Raw genomic sequence first — 19,861 nt, 5'->3', positions numbered from 1 at the left:
GTCAATGAACCACAGACTTGATTCACTACAAACAATTTCATTTTGATTGATCTCTTTACTGCTACTCAGCAATGGATTTATTAGTCCAATTATTATTGATTATATTACTGTATAGTAGCTGGGCAGCAAACAATTTGCTGTAGCATAGTATAATAAATAGAATTCTGAATGTGCAGTCAAAAAGATTTAGGTATGAATGGAGGCTCAGACACTTAGTATCTATGAAACAAAAAGGCACTTATTATCTCTGGGTCTGTTTCCATATCTGTAAAATGAGGAGGTTAGATTTCATGATTTCTAAATTCTAAACATGATCTTATGATCCTATGAGTTAAAGTTATACCACACTTCTATAATATTATTTTCCCATCTTCTTTTCTACCCACCTCTTGGCAAATAATCACGCCTCCCACTTTTTTAAGAAGACAGCCATTTCCTATTAAGCTCCTCTTCTACCACTAAATAAAACTTTAATGTTCATCTTATTCTCTCTTTCCTCTTGAATGTAGAAGAGGTATCTGTCTACCTTTCCAAAGCTAACATATTTTATCTTCTTTCTTTTCTTAGTTCCACTGCCAGACTTTCCAAATGTGTAGTCTACACCCTGTTTCTACTTCTTTTCTACATACTCATCCATAAATCCTAAAACATGGCTTCTGCCTCTTCCATTCAAGTGAAAGGTCCCTGAAACATTACTAAGTATTTAAATGTTTCATCAGTTCCATTGCTACTTTCTACAAGAAGTCTTTCCAACTCTCCTGGATGTTAGTGCTTTCCCTCCCAAAATGACCCTGTATTCATTTTAAATATATTTTATATAATATTCTTATATATGCACATTATCCTTAGAATGTAATCTCTGTGAAGGCTTGGGGATTATTTCAATTTTTCTTTGCATCCTTGAGGCTTATCAGAATGATCAAAACATAGAAGGCTCTTAAATACCTGTTCATAGTCTGAACTGAGACTTCTTTGTCTTCCAACCACGTCTATTTAATTTTTCCTTCATACTATCTTTTTTCTTTCTTTAAGATTTTACACACACACACACACACACACACACACACACACACACACACACACACACACACACTTATTTTTGTGGGGGCAATGAGGGTTGACTTGCCCAGGGTCACACAGCTAGTAAACGTCAAGTGTCTGAATCCAGATTTGAACTCAGGTCCTCCTGAATCCAGGAGCAGAGCTTTATCCACTATGTTACCTAGCTGCCCCATATACTATCTTTTTCACTTGTCCTTTCTTTTACTTACCAATACCACAGCCAGTGGAATATCACCTCATACCTTTACTCAAACAATTGTGGTTGTACTCTACTATGAGATAAACAAGTGTATATTTATATGGTGCTATGAAGTTTGTATACAATGTATGCTGTACTTTCTTGCTCTGTACTATTACAAATGCCATTTCTTTCACCTTAATGGTCTTTTTTCCCTTGTGTCAATCAATGGAACTCTGTCTCATTCTTTAGTCATGAACTCAAATTTTGCCTCTTCTCCAAGATTAATCAGTTTGAAGTGATATCTCCTTTCTCTTGTCTCACAGCAATTATTACCTGTATCATTCATTTCACAATCATCACATACTGCCTTGAAATCTGTCTATAATTGTCTTGTAGTTTTATCTAAATCCCTGGCTACTTAATTTCCCAAGTATTTTTTCCATGTATCTGAGTTTTTCAATTAGATTGAAAACTCCTTGAAGCCAGTGGATACTTCTTCAAGCCCTACACAATGCCTTCTAAGTAGCAGATGTGCAATAAAAATTTGCTAACTTATAGGTTTCTCAAATGGCTGAAAGAAGTGATGGTCCTGTAAGTATTATGTAATTTTCATTCAAGGGCTCAAATAGCAATTTCTTACCTTGCAAATACCCTGTCTTTGTTTGCCTTTTCTTTTCCATATTGTACAGACTGGACTTCTGTTCTCCCACTAAAAGAAACAAATTTACACAATAAAAAAAAAAGAAATGATGACTACACACAATATTATTGTGTTGAAAATTTTATCACTTTGAATGGTTGTTTTTTTAGAAGTAGAAGAATTCATACAAACATATGATAAAGAGTGTCAAATATAGCTAAACCAAGTAGGTCTACTATAAATGTGCAGTAACAAAGACAATGAATCATAAACAGGAGCTGGCAAGAAAAAAATTTATTTAACACAAGTTGGAACAGTGTCTTTAATTGTAAATCGTTCCATCATTTTCACTTTTCTTTGGAGTACGAACAAGGGAAGTGGTAACGTAGCATTTGGTTGTTGGATATACTCATGCTGTTCTTTTTTTTTGGTGAGGCAATTGGGGTTAAGTGACTTTCCCAGGGTCACACAGCCAGTAAGTGTTAAGTGTCTGAGGCTGGATTTGAACTCAGGTACTCCTGACTCCAGGGCTGGTGCTCTACCCACTGTGCCATCTAGCTGCCCCTCATGTTATTCTTTTTAACTGACAATTCATAGAGGCAGTGGTGAAAAACTGAGAATTGAAAATTTTATGTAAACATTTCTTAATGAATGAAACAAAATTTGGAATTTCACTTTATATGACAACCAAGTATTTTATTACCATTGTTCATCCATAAGAGAAAGAAAAGCTAAAACTACTGGGAGTTTTTCTTTTTTAAAAAATTTCTTTGGGATTCTAGGTGTCTTACACCATGGAGACAGCTAAAGTGGTTTTACCTTTGGCACATAATTTGTTTTGGAGAAGGTTGAGAGTTTGTGGCAATTAGGGATTGCGGAGAGTATTTTAACTAAAACCATGGTTATACCTTCATTTTCTCTGCAATTAATAGTTTATTTGATGCTGATACTTTGCATTATTCTAGGAGGATAAATTATCTTTAGATGAACAAATGAAACACGGAAGTGTTCAAAGCATGAACCAAGATAGTAAAGTAAACATCCCTGTTTTACTTCTGTATTTACTGGAAAGGTTCTAGTCTATCTGTTGCACATCATACTTGATTTTGGTTTTAGATACTTATTTTAAATATAAAAAAGTTCCCTCTCTACCTATACTTTGTAGGAGTTTTAGCATAAATGAGTATGGTACTTTGTCAAAGGCTTTCCCCATATCTATTGAGATAATCATTTAGTTTTGAATGTTTCATTTTTAATGTGATTAATTTTTATTGACTCTTCCTAATGTTGAACTATCCTTGCATTCCTCCTGTGACTCCAACTTGGGCATAATAATTTTTAAAAATTGAATTGCAGTAGTCCATTTTACAAGATTTTATTTAGAATTAATGATCATTGGTGATATTTGCCTATAATTCTCCTTCTGTGCTTTAGGTATTAGGACTACAAAGGTATTAGAACTCTCACAAAAGGAATGTAATATGGTGCTTCCTTAATTGTGTGTGTGTGTGTGTGTGTGTGTGTGTGTGTGTGTGTGTATGTGTGGCAATTGGGGTTAAGTGACTTGCCCAGGGTCACACAGCTAGTTAAGTGTCAAGTGTCTGAGGCTGGATTTGAACTCAGGTCATCCTGAATCCAGGGCCAGTGCTTTATCCACTGAGCCACCTAGCTGCCCCTCCCCTTAAAAATTCTTTTTTGCGGGGCAATGGGGGTTAAGTGACTTGCCCAGGGTCACACAGCCAGTAAGTGTCAAGTGTCTGAGGCCGGATTTGAACTCAGGATCTCCTGAATTCTGGGCCGGTGCTTTATCCACTGCGCCACCTAGCTGCCCCCCTTAATTTTTAACATTATCTTTTGTGGTCAAACTAGGTTTATCTGTTGGCTTTCTAATTTCGAAACGTAATTAAGTTCATTAATCCTTTTTCTATTTTGTCAATATCTTTGTAGGTATGTGATTTTTCTTCTGAGAATAGCTTTATTGCATCCTAGAAACTCTGTTAGGTTGTTTCATCATTATCATTTTCTTTCACATAATTATTTCTGTGAACCATTCATTATTTAGGAATTCACTGTTAATTCCCCATATGGTTCCGGGACATTTCTTTGTACTCCCTGAACTGAATACTATTTTTCTCATGCTATGGTCTGTAAACAATGTATTGACTATTTCTGTGTTTGTAATTTCTCTGTGTTACTAATATGTGGTCAGTTTTTGTGAAAGTACTATGAAGTGCTGAGAAATACATATTTGCTGCAGCAGTCACACCAGTTTCTCCAGTAATTTTTTTCAGTTCTATATTATCCCTTTTATCTTTCTGTTAGACTTATCCAAAATTTAGAGAGGAATACTGAAATTTCCAGATTCCAAATCCTGCTTTTTTTTTTTTAAAGTGAGGCAATTGGGGTTAAGTGACTTGCCCAGGGTCACACAGCTAGTAAGTGTTAAGTGTCTAAGGCTGGATTTGAACTCAGGTACTTCTGAGCACCAGGGCTGGTGCTCTATTCACTGTGCCACCTAGCTGCCCCTCAAATCCTGCTTTTTTTAAGTTACCTAAAACAGAGTAAATTTTTTCCTCGGCCCCTCATTTTTATTCCATTTATGTTTTTGTTTTTAAAATGTTTTTTTTTTTTTTTTTGGTAAGCAACAGATTATGGGTTTGTGTTTACTTATCCAATCTGTCACTCTTCTGTTTTATGCGATTGTAGAATCCATTCACATTTAAAGATGTGAGAATTAGGTTTTCTTCCATTTGTCTCTAATATTGTTTTTTATCCAAATTAGATTCCCCCTTCCTCTTGCTCTATAAACATAGTAATTTCTATTTTAAGGCAGTCAAGCAAAATATTAAGAGTTGGAAAGGAATTCAGGGAACATTCCATTTCAGTTATGACCTATAGCACATATGCCCATTCAAATAGTCATCTATCTTTTAGATGAAAGAAAAGCTTTATAAGAACAGACAGGTAACATTAAACCTAGCTTGTTACTTCTTTTTTGCCTAACCATATATTTAGGTTCTTTTAAAAAATTATATCGTATTCTTCCCAGTTACATGGAAAGATAATTTTTAACATTCATTTAAAAATTTTTTTGAGTTCCAAATTTTCTCTCTTCCTCCCTCTCCTCCACCCTCTCTCTACTTAACTTCTTTTTCCAAATTGTTTGAAAACTGGCACTCACAAATACTATATGATGACTAACAGTATCTTTACTGCAATTTAAGTGTTGTTTTTGCTAATATAATAAAAGAACATTTAAGTAGAAATACCTTTCTAATATATATTGTTATTTTTCCCCAATCACTATAAACAATAATTTATCAAGATCTTATTTTCATATAAGACTGAGAGTGGTGTTAGAGAGAAAAATTTGAGGCGTTGTAGTTCCATTTAAAAAAATCTAAAATGTTTTTGTTTTTTTTCCAATTAATTAAAAAAAAAATTTTGTTTTTTAAAAATTTGAGTTCTAAGTTCTCTCCTTCCATCTCTCCCCTCTTTATTCACTGAATGGCAAACAATTTAATATAGCTTATACGTGTGCAGTCATGCAAAACATACTTCCATATTAGTCATGTTGTTAAAGAAAACACAAACTACACACACACAAAAAAAAAAAGGAAAAAAAAAAGAGAAAATTTAAAAAGTACTCTATCAGCTCTTTCTTTGGAGGTGGATAGCATTTTTGATCATGAGTCTGTAGGAAATGTCTTAGATCATCACTACATCGATAAGAATTGCTAGGTCATTTACATCCTACAATATTGCAGTTAACTGTGTACAATGTTCAACTGATTCTGTTCATTTCCCTTTGCACCAGTAAGTATTCAGGTTTTTCCTACAAGCATCCTGCTCATTTCTTTTTCTTTTCTTTATTTCTTTGTTTTTGTTGTTTTTTTTTTGGCGGGGCAATGAGGGTTAAGTGACTTGCCCAGAATCACACAGAGAGTAAATGTCAAGTGTCTGAGGCCAGATTTGAACTCAGGTCCTCCTGACTCCAGGGCCGGTGCTCCACCTAGCTGCCCTGCCGCTCATTTCTTATAGTAGAATACCATTCCATCACAATCATATTCCACAACTTGTTCAGCCTTCCCCCAACTGATAGGCAATCCTCTCAATTTCCAACTCTTTGCCACCACAAAAAAGAACTGATATAAGTATTTTTGTACATACAGGTCCTTTTCCTTTTCCTTTAAAAAAAAAAAAAGAACAAACTCTTTTGGAATATAGAACTAGTAGTGCTATTTCTGGGTTAAAGAGTATACACAGTTTGATAACCTTTTGGATATAGTTAGAAGTGCTCTCCAGATGACTGGATCAGTTCACAACTCTACTAACAGTACATTAGTGTCCCAATTTTCCCATATCCCCTTCAATATTTGTCATTTTCCTTTTCTGTCATATTATCCAATTTGAGAGGTCTAAGACAGTACCTCAGAGTTGTTTTAATTTGAAATTTCTAAAATTAATAGTAACATAGAATATTTTTTCATATGACTATGGATAACTTTGATTTCTTTGTCTGAAAACTACCTATTCATTCATATCCTTAACTTCATATCATTTGGGGAATGACCTGCATTTTTTTTCTGGTGAGGCAATTGGGGTTAAGTGACTTGCCCAGGGTCACACAGCTAGTAAGTGTTAAGTGTCTGAGGCTGGATTTGAACTCAGGTCCTCCTAAATCCAAGGCCAGTGCTCTATCCACTGCACCACCTAGCTGCCCCTGACTTGCATTCTTTTAAATATGATTCAGTTCTATATATATTTGAGAAACAAGGCCTTTATCAGAGAAACACTAAGAATTTCCCCCATTTTCTGTTTTCCTTATAATCTTGGCTGCATTAGTTTTGCTTCTGTAGAACCTTTTTTGGGGGTGGGGGGCAAGGCAATGAAGGTTAAGTGACTTGCCCAGGGTCACACAGCTAGCAAGTGTCACATGTCTGAGGCTGGATTTGAATTCAGGTCCTCCTGAATCCAGGGCTGATGCTTTATCCACTGCACCACCTAGCTGCCCCCAGAACTTTTAAAATTTAATGAAATTTATTTTACATCTCATAATGCTATCTTGTTTGATCATGAGTTCTTCCCTTATGCATAGATATGACAGTTAAACTATTTTATGCTCCCCTAATTTTCTTATGATATCACCCTTTATGTCTAAATCATTTCCTCATTTTGACTTTATGATTTTGGTGTGAGAGGTTGGTCCATACCTAGTTTCTGCCAAAGAGCTTTCCAATTTTCCCAACAGGCTTTGTCAAATAGTGAGTTATTTTCCTAAAAGTCTGAATCTTCAGGTTTATAAAACACTAAATTATGGTGGTCATTTACAACTGTGTATTGTGTATCTAATCTAGTCCAATGATCTACCATTCTATTTCTTAGTACCAGATTGTTTTGATAATTACCACTCTGTAATATAATTTGAGACCTGGTACAGCTAGGCAACCTTTCTTCACATTTTTTTCATAGATTCCCTTGATATTCTTGACCTTCTGTTCTTCCAGATAAATTATGTTGTTATTTTTTTCTACATCTATAAAATAGTTTTTGGATAGTTTGATGGATATGGCACTGAATAAGTAAAATAATTTAGGGAGAATTGTCATTTTTATTATATTGGATTAAGCCTACCAATTAGTAATTGATATTTTTCAAATTATTTAGATATAACTGCTTTGTGTGAAAAGTGTTTAGTAAATGTGTTTATATAGTTCCTGGGTTTGTCTTGGTAGCTAGACTCCTAAGTATTTTATATTGTCTATAGTTATTTTAAATGGAATTTCTCTTTCTTTTGCTGATAAACTTTGTTATTATTATATATAGATACAAAATATTTATATATACACAAAATTTTTATGTGTGTGTGTATATAAAACAACAAAGTTTAGCATCAAGGGATAGAAAGAGCATATATATGTATATATGATGATTTATGTGGAATTGTTTTATATCCTGCAAGTTGTTATTATTTCAACCACTTTTTAGTTGATTCTCTAGGATTCTCCAAATAAATATATATATCATCAATCATATCATTTACAAAGAGTGATAGTTTTGTTTCCTCAGTGCCTAGAGTAATTCCTTCCAATTTCTTTTTCTCCTCTTATTACTATAGGTAGCATTTCTAGTAAGCTACTGAGTAACAGTGGTGAAAATGGGCATTCTTGCTTATATATCACTTTATAAAGACATGGTGAGATGAACAAAATCTGTGCCCAACATTTACATAAATAAAATTAGATTTTTATATGGTTAACATGACCAAGTACCATGAACATTTTATGGTACTAGAATCTGACTCTCAAAACTCCCCAGCAATTAATACCAAAGCCTTAATCGTGAAAGTAGTACTTACCAGTATCGGAACTTTGAACCCAACGTAAAATAATGTGCAAAAAAATTCTTCTGAGGTGGCAGTGGTCTATCCAAACGGAAAAATGTGTGATGTTCTACACATGCTTTCCACAAATTCTTACATGCTCTATAATTCACCATATTGAATCCCAGTAATATTTCTCTAGATTCATGCTGTAGGGAATGAAGCCCCCACCCCAAAAACAGAAAACATAAAACATCTTGGCAAAATGTAATAATCATTATCCACAATTAGCATTAATATCATATAATTCAGAAGGATTTATAGTCAAGCTGTTAGAGCACTGTAAATATCAGGAGATATTGAACAGATGAATGAAACAGTATGTTTAAGTATTTACAATTCTAATCACTGTAATAAACTTTGGAGATACAAAAGGAAAATGCAAGATGTTTCTTCCTGAAGGAGTTCAGATTCTAACTGAGGGAGGTGCCAGGGAGGAAGAGTCATTGCCAGTGGGTGTCCCCTTTTCCTCTCCTCACACTTTGCTCCTCTTCTGACAACCTGAGTAACCCACACACCAACTGGATGGCTAGGTAGAAAAACAAGATTCTTCACATTATCTGGATGATGTTTTAACTGATTCAACAATTGCAATTGTTCCAGTGAGATGGAGGCCCACAAGGACTTTCTATTTGTATTGTCACTGTGTCCTAAGGTCTGCCAGGTCTTATTATACTGCCTCATTCCTTATTCATTCTTGACTAATAGGTTCAGTCATCTTCCTTGCCACAGAATCCTTATAATCAGATATTTCCATCAGTCTTAAAGTGGAACTCTTTTAAATGTGTTGTCATCCCAACTAAAATGTGAATTCCTTGAGAGAAGGAAGAGTTTCATTTTTTTCTATTTCTATCCCTAGCTCTTTAGCACAGTGCTTAGCATATAGTGCTTAATCAGGTTTTTGTTTTTTAATTCATTCTTTTTGTTTTGTTTTATCTTAGTGGTTCACTTAGCAAGCACATATACAAAGACAAATAAGGTTACATCTCCTGGAAGCCAATAAGTAGCAAACTTCTTTGTACAACTAAAATGAGAGCCTCCATTTTATTTCGAAATAGCAGATTGTCTATTTCTGTCATAAGGCATCGCAAAGTCATCAAGGTTCACATCTTCACATCATACTTAACTCCAATACACAAAATTTCTTACATTCCTTTCCATTTACAAAGTCAACAACCTAAGTTTAGACTCTTATTAGCTGTCATCTATACTACTGCCATAGTCTCCTGTAGAGAAATACTACCTTTAGCCTCTTCCCATTCCAATATATCAACCATACAGGTAGAAAAGATATTTTGTAGTTCATTCTTTTTTTTAAAAAAATAACTTTTATTTCCATTTCATCCTTTGGTAGATGAGAAAAATACATTACAAAAAACATTATGCAGAGAACAGCCCATGGAGTACACTCTCCTAAAACACAATCTATACTCCAGCCAGGGCTGGTAACAGACATCAGGAGAGGAAGCAACAGAGGCTGTGTAAGCCAGATTTTTCCTCCTCAGAATGAGATTTCCTCTATGCCCCTTGTTCTACAAAACTCATCTTATTCTGGAATACCCAACAAGGTGAAGGTGGGAGTTCATTCTTTTAAAATCATGAACTTGACTATCATAAATAAACATGAATATTTTCATATACAAAGGACAGAAAAAGAGAAATACATGTGAAATAGGGTTTTTTTTTTTTGCCTTTCTTTGTATCCCTGGCAATTAGTACAGTGCTTAGAACATAGTAGGTGCTTAATGCTTGTTGTTTATATAGGAAAAACACAAGAACTGATATAGAGAGGAGAAAATAGGAAAAATGGTAACAACAATACATATTGACTACAGTAATATGAACAATCAACTGAGGGAAGTCACTAACATTAAGTGAGATCAGTAAAGGTTTCTTGAAAAAGGTAGGATTTTAGATCAGAAGGAAGTCGGGGAAGCCACGAGGTCGAGATGAGGAAGAAGTGTATTCCAGATATGGGGAATATTCAGTGAAAACACTTGTGGTTGGATGGAATGTTTTGTTTGAAGTACTGCAAGGAGACCAGTAATTGGATCACAGAGTACTGGGTGGGGGTGGGGGTTGGTGAGAGAAGATTAATATGTTTTTTAAAAGAATATAAGGGGGTCAAGTTGTGATGGGCATTAAATGCCAGAGGACTTTATATTTGATCCTGGAGCTGATATTGGATAAGGAATGATCTGCACTTTATGAGTATCACTGATATCTGATGGAAAGGAATGGGGAAGGACTTGAAGAAGGAAGACAAACCAGAAAGCTATTGTAATAATTCAGGAATGAGGTGATGCAAGCCTGAATCATGGTGATGACAGTGTCAAGGGCAAGGAGTATATATGGGAGATGTGAAAGTATAATTGGAATGACAGTGACAAAAATGGATATGGGAAGTGAGAGAGAGGATATGAAGATGACATGTTAATTTGGGAGCCTTGGTAAGTGGTAGAATGGTGGTGCCTTCCACAATAATAAGAAGTTAGGAAGAAAGGAGGGTAGATAATGAAATCATTTTGGAACAAGGTAAGAGGGCTACAGGGCATGTAGTTCAAGATATCCTTATAGGCAGCTGGAGACTTGAGACTAGAGGTTGGGAAGGAGTTTAGGGCTGAACAAAGACAGCAAAGCATTATAAGCATAGAAGTGATGATTGGATTTATGGAAGCTGATTACCAAATGAAAAGTATACAAAAAGCATACAAGGGGGTCTGAGACAGAACCCTGGGGGAACACGCACTAGAACAATGATCCAGCAAAGGAGACTGAACAGGAATAGACAGGAGAAAAATCTGGAGAGAAGCATCACAAAAACCTAGAGAGAAAAGAATATGAAGAGGGTGATCCACAGTATTAAAGGCTGCAGAGAGGTCAAAAAGAGAAGACTGAGAAATAGGTCATTAAATTTGCAATTAAGAGAACATAGTTAACTTTGTAGAGAGCTGTTAACAGTTAAGTTAGGAGGTAAGAAGGCAGACTACAGAATGTTAAAAAGACACTAAGAAGAAAAGAAGTGGAAGCACTGATTGTAGACAACTTTCTCATGGAGTTTAGCAACAAAAGGGAGAAGAGCTACAGGACAGTAACTACTGGGGTGGCTAAATCAACTGAGGGATTTTTTAGGAAAGGGAAGACCTGAGCATACCTGAAGGCAACAGGAAAAGTAGCCAGGAGACGGATACTAACTGAAAATTAGTGGGAGTACATAGAGAAGGTAAAGTGCTAGAGAAGAAGAGCTTGGAATGGGATCATATATAGATGTAGAGTGGGTTATCTTGGCAAAGAGAAGAGTTACCACTTCATCTGAGACAAAGAGGGGCAAAGGAGGAGAGAGTAGAAGTGTTTTACATATGAGTGATGTGAGATTAGAAAAAGGGGAGAAGAGGGAGCTCTTTGGGAATGGTTTCAATTTTTTCAGTGAAATGTGAAGCAAGTTTTTTAGCTGAAAAGGTAGGGAAAGGAGTCATGATAGGTTTTGAGGAGGATTCAGAAGGTTTGGAAAAACCACCGTAGTGAGATAGTTAATCACTTATGGAGGTGAGGGTCCAGTTGAGACTACGTAACATAAATCTGCAGTGGAAACAGTCTGCAGTTTCAGCAGAACCTGACTATTAAACAAGGCAATGGATGGTAAAAATAATCAAAGACTGGGGCAGCTAGGTGGTGCAGTGGATAGAGCACCAGCCCTGGAGTCAGGAGTACCTGAGTTCAAATCTGGCCTCAGACACTTAACACTTATGAGCTGTGTGACTCTGGGCAAGTCACTTAACCCCAATTGCCTCACTAAAAACAAAAACAAAACCAAAAATAATCAAAGACTAAGGCTTGTTAGAGCAATACTGATGAAAGGATAAGTGGTCAAGGGACTATAGCAAAGACAGTGTAGAATTCAACTGATTTACCAAGATGTAAGACAGATAAAGGAGTAGGAGAAAGCCAGGACAGAATGGATGGCCTGAAAACCAACTGGGGGGGGGGGGAGAAGGGTTTGAGGGAAGAAGGATTTAAAGGTCATGGTGAGAACAAAGGATAGGGTTAAGGGTTGTAAGGCAGAGGGAAAAGTAGAAGGAATAACAATAGATTATGATCAGATAAAAGAATTTCAGAGAGTATGACAATCTCCATGTCCAGCTGAGGTGGGGTACAGGAGAGGTCATAGTATGGTTCTAAATTATATTACTAGATAAAATATTTGAAGGGCTTCCAGTGAGAGTGGGGAAGGAAGGAGTAGATTTCTGACTTGCTCCAAAGGGGACAGCTAGAATTAGTGTCTAGACATTACACGCAAGGCAATTTCAGCTTAATATAGGAAAGAACATTCATTTTATAAAAAAATAGAAATTATATATATATGTATGTATGTATGTATGTATATATATATATTCAAATCACAAGCATTTTTTCTCTGTCCTCCACTCCCACAGGGGGAAAATTCTTTAAACAAATATGTTCCATTAAATAAAATGGCCACATTGGCCATGTCCAAAAAACATATGTATCATTCTGCAGATGAGTATGTTTCTCTCTGCAAGTGATGTGTGACTCTTGAGTCCATCACCTTTCTGAGAGGAGGCAGGAAAGATTTTTCTAATCATCTCATATTCTGTGAGTTAGAAGAGACTAAAGAGGACATCTGGTCCAGTCTTTTCCTGAATAGGAATCCCTTTTATGATACCCCCATGAAGTGGTCATCTAGTTTTCCCTCAATTGACAGGCATCCCATGACTTCCCTAGGAAGTCAACTTAGCTATCCAACAATGAAATAAAATTTCCAAAAAACCAATGCAAGCAAAGGGAAAATCTGTCAAAGATTTTGTAGGAGGGATTCTGGTTTTGGAAGGAAGATTAAACCATACAACATGTAATGTCCCTTCCTAGGCTAGGATTCCATGACTCCTACTTAAAACCAAAGCATTTTGTCCTATCTTTGGAACTTTATTGAAAAAAAGGATTTATGTGTAAAAGATAGGAAATACCTAAGTAAATCACCCAGTAAGTGGAACCAGATAAGTCTCCATATCACTTCTGGCCATTTCCACATTATGCTATCTGTAGTCTAAGTCACAATCTTTTTCCTCTTCACACTAGAATCCTGGACTATGCCCCTAGAATGCTGGCCTTTGATAGCTGAGTTTTTGCCTTATTTTGATTGGAACTGAACCTCCATGTCACTTCCTGAACATTTCCAAACCATACTATTCTCCTCCCCTTCTAGCTCCTGTCTTCCTCCATTAAAACATAAGTTCCTGGCATGTTTGCCAGGTCCTCCTGAATCCAGGACCAGTGCTTTATCCACTGCGCCACCTAGCTGCCCCATCCTTGGTTAATTCTTGAGGGTAATGGTGACAAGACTGCCATATCTATATCTATATATCTATACAGATATACACATACACACACACATTCTATTTCCTAATTATAGGAACATCAATATAGCTTATTTAAGTACTTCAGGTAAAATTAGTGATCTTTTCTCACTTTTATTGTTATTTTCTAATTTGATTTTAAATTTGAATCTTGCTTTATCCAGATGATAGTCTAATAATAAATAGGAAGTTGATTTTGATAGCCCTTCCACAATAATTCATTGTTTCCTATTAAGATATAATCAAATTCAGGTTTTTTGATAGGATGTCATTTTATCTTTGCCATATCTAGCACCTTCCAACTTCTGGAAGAAAGTATTTGTGGTATATAGATGTGAGTCTTCTGAATACTCTATAAGTATTTGGCCTCTTTAATTTCTCAAATCTGAGCTATATTTTCCAATCCTTCAGAGATCTTAGATTTACAGTAAAAAGGGACCTTGGAGGTAATTCAGATTAACCTCTTCAATTTACAAAAGGGGGAACAAAGGCGTAGAAAGAGAAGACCTTGGTAAATATCACATATGCAGTAAATGGCAATGTCAGGATCTGAACCAAAATTCTCTGACTCTAAAGCCAATGTTTGTTCTATTTTGCCTCCCATATGTTTATTTTCACATTAAAGGTGAGAAGTATACTTGACTTGGTTTGAAAAATTTTGTCAAGTTCTATATAGAATTTCTGTCCTTCTTTATCATCTGTAACTGATATTAGCACACAAACAGCAATTTTCTTTCCAATGTTTCTTTTGACTTATTATGCTTATGAGAATGGCAGTGTCCCACAAAAATACTGTTCTTTTTTGCCTTGGGGCACACACAGTGAAATCATGTCAAATTACTTGGTTTATGTCTTTGAGGAAAATCTTTGAACAATTCTTGCATTTACTACATGAGTAATTTCCTTTCCCAGTTTCTATATCATGAGAATATCAATATTGGTATGATTCTGTTCCAACCTCCCCCAAAAGTACATCAATGCTTTGGTTTTAGATTACCAACAGTAAATCTTTACAGCTGTTCATATAACCGTCAATCTTAGAATCCTCTGTCATTTTAAAAGACTTTTTGCTGTTTTTGTCTAATCTGTAATTTCATTACTATAAGGTACACCCAGTAAGGATCAGCTGTCTTTAAAGAACTAAAAGTAATAAATATAATATCCCAACTAAAAGGAAACTCATCTAAAGTCACATACACTTGATGTGATTTTCAAATGCATCACTATTTAAAATTTACACATGAATTCAATCAAAATAAGTTATAGCAATGCACTTAAATGAGCTTTGTGTATCCAGCAAAATGGGAAAAGTTCATTATATGAAAATGATTATATTCCCTTCTTTTTTGGGGGGGGTGGGGCAATGAGGGTGTGATGTTTAAAATCTAAATGTGATGTCTAAAAAATCTAATGTGTGGTGGCCTTAAATTAGAAGCTTTAGCACCAGTCTTTGGGCATTAAGCGTTTATTAAAGCATACCAGGTATTCACATGGAGTTCAGAAAGTTAAGAAAAGGCCTATCTAGTTTAGAGTTCCAGCCTGGTCTGGTTCTTCCTCTAGTCTTCCACCTCCAGCCTGCTTCAATCGTGAACTCCCCTTAAACTGAGTGTGGAAGCTTTTTATAGGTCTGGAGCAGAGGCAGTCCTTACACATTGCTTCAAGCTGGATTGGTTATCATCATCCAAATCCATTGGTTCACTGGACATGAAGGTGGTCTCAAGTTAAGTTCAAAGTATTTAGCTTCTGAGAAGAATACCTCTTTAAGGGCCAGCCAGGTGTGGTTACAATCTAATTAACTTGAAGTAGTCTAATCAGCAGTCAATCACTCTCACTTAATTCAATCAGTTTAGATTAATCTCCAGGTGAGCCTTTGAGTATCTGAGAAATTCCATTATTTTCTCACAAGGGTTAAGTGACTTGCCCAGGGTCACACAGCTACTATCAAGTGTCTGAGTTCAGATTTGGACTCAGGTCCTCCTGAATCCAGGGCTGGTGTTTTATCCACTGCGCCACCTAGCTGCCCCATATTATATCCCTTTCTTTTTTTTTTAAAATACATTCTTTTTTTTTTTAATTTTAATTTTTTTAGTGAGGCAGTTGGGGTTAAGTGACTTGCCCAGGGTCACACAGCCAGCAAGTGTCAAGTGTCCGAGGTCGGATTTGAACTCAGGACCTCCTGACTCCAGGGCCGGTGCTCCATCCACCCAGCTGCCCCCCTTTCTAAAAATATATCTTAATTTTTATGTTGATTTGACAAAATAAAATTAGTACTTACCAATTCTTTCCTAAGTTGAATAAAAAACTGCTTGCATTTAAATGAAATTTTTACAATTTTCAACCTATAAAAAATACAAAATCAAACTGGAATATTCAAGATATATATGCCCAAAGTGATTAAAACAGGAAAATAATATTTATTTTATGACAATAACCCCATAAAAGAATAATTTCTATTTGTATTTAGTATAATTTTTACAAAACAATTGTTTAGAAAGATATTGCAAAAAATTGTTGGCTGAAATTTTCTTATGACTTGAGTAAAATATTATTACAATAAAGGAAAATAATTACTCAGCTAAGTTAGTAACTGCATATGAGCTACTAAAATCAGAAATGAGATTCAAATTTAGTATTGCAATTTGTGGAAGAGTTTTAAACAATTTCCAAAATATATTAGACTTTCTGAAATGCCTATGAGGTGATTCTAACAAATTCCAAATCACAAATGCTACTAAATTTAAAGTTTAAGATTTTGTAGTTTATAAGATTAATACTTGGTCTCTTTTTAAAAAAAATTATACTTATATTTCAAAACCATTTAAATTTATTCTTTTACTTTTCTTAAACCATTTTTCTCCTAATGTACAACTTTAATGCAAAAAATATTCTTGCATGTTGCATACAAATCCATGATCTAGGCTGTATCTCAAAAGGACACAGAATAGAATCACCACCCAAAAAAGATCTTCTTCCTTGTATTATAACATGCAGCTAAAAATACCAGTCAAATTTCTTTAAACTTCACTCTCTATAATAAGGAGCTGAAAGGGTCCAATGTTATAGAAATCTAGTTTTGGAGGATTTTCAGTAAGTGAAAGAAACAGACACACTGAAGGTAACATTAATTTTATATTTATAGTCAGTGTCTACATTCCAAAGGGCAGAACACTAGCAAATAACTCAAATGTATCTTTGAAAGAAGCAAATTAAGTGAAGTCTGCATAAAAAGAATTATCTTCTACTTTATGGTTTTTTTTGGGAAGAACATTGCTTCGCTTCCTTCAAATAAGAACTTTTTAGCTAAGGTTATAAGCACATGTAAGACATGTAATTTATAACTGGAGATTCATAATGGATTTGGAATTTCTTTTGTCATATCATGTGTGCACACAAGTTCCCAGACATAAAGGATAAAGATAAACATAAACCTTAAATCTTTAGGTAAAAGAAGGCACATATACTTGAATATAGAGATAGCTTGGTGGCTCAGTGGATAGAATGCTGGGCCTGGAGTCAGGAAGACCTGAGTTGCAATCTGACCTCATTCACTTATTAGTTGTGTGACCCTGGGCAACTCACTATTTGCCTTAATCCACTGGAGAAGGAATGGCAAATCACTTCAGTATCTTCGTCAAGAAAAACATGGAGTCAGAAACAAATGAACAACATACTTGTGTATGTATGTATATCTAATATTCATATATGCTATGCTGTAAAGCAGAAAGAGCTCTGGTCTTAAAAGTCTGTATCTCTGTCCACATACATACATACATGTATTTATATAAATGTTCATATAATTTTAGTTTTTGTGCTCTATCCTTTACATTAAAAAAAAATTTATACACACCCAAGATTTATCTTAGAGTTAGAAGGGAACTTGGTGCTAATCTAGTTCAACCTTCTGACATTATGTTATTTTATTGATGCTTTTTTATGCTAGTAATTTCCCAATACCATCCCTCCTGTGCCACTTCCCTTTCTAATAAAGAAAAACAATTAAGCAAAACCAAGCAACACAAAGACTGTATTTGTCAAAGTATGGAACATTCTGCATTCACTGTGTCCACCAACCCCCACCATACCTGCCCACTGAGAAGCAAGGAGGTATGTTTCTACCATCTTTGCTTAAGGCATTATATAAATGTCAGCTATTGGCATTATTATTTAGCATTAACAAAAGATGCATCATAAGTGCATAATAAATAAGGAAACTCCTTGGTGTGGTAAAATAATGGAATTTGGCAGATGCCCAGGGGTCCAACTTGATTGATTTAGTAGTGTTTGAATTGGGTGTGAATGAGAAACTACTAAGTACCCACTTAAAATGATTAGATTTTCAGCCACACCTGGCCTGCCCTGTTAAACCTAGTTTAACTTGGCCAGCCCTGAGAAGGAGTGTCCTCAGAGGCTGTGGACTTCATCATCAACAGAGGACCAATCTCATCACATAACTTGAAGGACCTCCCCTTTTGGGGGAGGGAGAAAAAAGTAGAAAAAGGGACCCCAATAGGAAGTAGCTCGCTCTCTGGCCTTGGAGAAGCTTTCAAAGAGGACTGGAGACTGGCTGCGCATGGAAATTACAGACCCCTGGTGGTGAGTTAATAAAATCCAGCTCTTTGAATTAGCTGAGCTGAAAGCAAGTTTGGGTTTTGAGACAGCCTTTGCTAGAAGAGTCAGGGAGATTATCCCTATTCCCCTGTCTTTGACTTTTTTTTTTTTTGGTGGGGAAATGGGGGGTTAAGTAACTTGCCTAAGGTCACACAGCTAATAAGTATCAAGTGTCTGAGGCTGGATTTGAACTCAGGTACTCCTGAATCCAGTGCCGGTGCTTTATCCACTGCACCACCTAGCTGCTCCCTTGTCTTTGACTTTTGTTTTTGTTTTTGTTTTTTTAATTTTTGCAGCGCAATGAGGGTTAAGTGACTTGCCCAGGGTCACACAGTTAGTTAAGTGTCAAGTGTCTGAGGCTGGATTTGAACTCGGGTACTCCTGAATCCAAGGCCAGTGCTTTATCCACTGCGCCACCTAGCTGCCCCCTGTCTTTGACTTTTGTTTGTTTGTTTTGTTTTGTTTTTTGTGAGGCAATTGGGGTTAAGTGACTTGCCTAGGGTCATACAGCTAGTATTAAGTGTCTGAAGCCGGATTTGAACTCAGGTCCTTCTGACTCCAGGGCCGGTGCTATATCCACTGCGCCACCTAGCTGCCCCTTTGACTTTTAATAAAACCTGACTTGTTTGTGGAAAAGAGGCTGTTAAGCTCCTTTTTTATTGGCCTGGGAGAAATAACTAAAAAGGGCACTTCGGAGGGGAGGAAGCTTTGGACCTAGAGGTCCCTCATTATTTTCTGAACCCCAATATTACGGCGAGCCACCCAATTAACTCTCCCCATATTAAATTTGGCCCCTACATTGGGAAGATTAAATGTTTTATATATACATGTGTTACTATTTTTACAAAGATGGTACTATGCTTAATAAAATATTCACTTAAAAATGTTACTGAAATCATAATAGTTTGCATTTTCTTTTTTCTGATTCTAGATAATTGATTTTATTTGTATAAAAGTTTTTCAATTTTCTATAATCAGATTTTGTATTTTGTCTTTTATCTCCCTTCTCTTATGTCTAATTACGAATTGTTTCCTTATTCCTATTTGGGAAAAATATAATGTTCTATTCTCTATTTTTAAATGGTATAAACTTTATATTTAGATTGCATATCCACTTGAAATTTATTACAATATGGTATAAAATACTGATGTAAATCTATTTTTCATCAGTTTTCCCAGAAGTTCTTGTTTTTTAAAAAAAAGCACCCCATGCCTACTAGTTTGTGCTATATGTTTATGTGTGTGTGTGTCTGTGTGTTTATTTCTAGGTCTTGCTTACCCTGCTTACCTGTTCTACTATTCTACTATTTAATTTATTGATAAAAAGCTGGATAAAGGCAGAGATAATATGCTTATAAAATTTTTAGATAAAACAAATTTTAGGGAGAGATAACTAACATATTGGATTACAATCAGTAATCAAAGAGATGTTGAGAGGTTAGATGACAAGCCAAATTAAATAAAATGAAGAAAAAAAGGCAGGGTGTGATGTAAAGCAGGGCTTCTTAAACTTTTTCCATTAGCAACCCCTTTTCATTCGAGAAAATTTTATATGACCCTAGGTATATAGGTATATAAATCAAATATTTACTGCCAAATTTTTCATGACCCCC

General features: G+C 35.5%; 1 protein-coding gene across 1 annotated transcript in view; it reads right to left on the bottom strand.

Moving 5' to 3' along the window:
• PTPN4 (protein tyrosine phosphatase non-receptor type 4) overlaps positions 1-19,861 on the bottom strand; it is a 225,434-nt gene that overhangs the window by 58,434 nt on the left and 147,139 nt on the right. Inside the window, 3 exon segments of the mRNA XM_043998589.1 lie at positions 1,884-1,952; positions 8,242-8,414; positions 15,916-15,979. Of these exon segments, the coding sequence (XP_043854524.1) occupies positions 1,884-1,952; positions 8,242-8,414; positions 15,916-15,979 (306 nt within the window).

This window comes from Dromiciops gliroides, chromosome 3 (assembly GCF_019393635.1).
Source record: "Dromiciops gliroides isolate mDroGli1 chromosome 3, mDroGli1.pri, whole genome shotgun sequence".
In the NCBI taxonomy this organism is placed as follows: Eukaryota; Metazoa; Chordata; class Mammalia; order Microbiotheria; family Microbiotheriidae; genus Dromiciops; species Dromiciops gliroides.
This window is presented reverse-complemented; position numbering and strand designations above follow the sequence as displayed.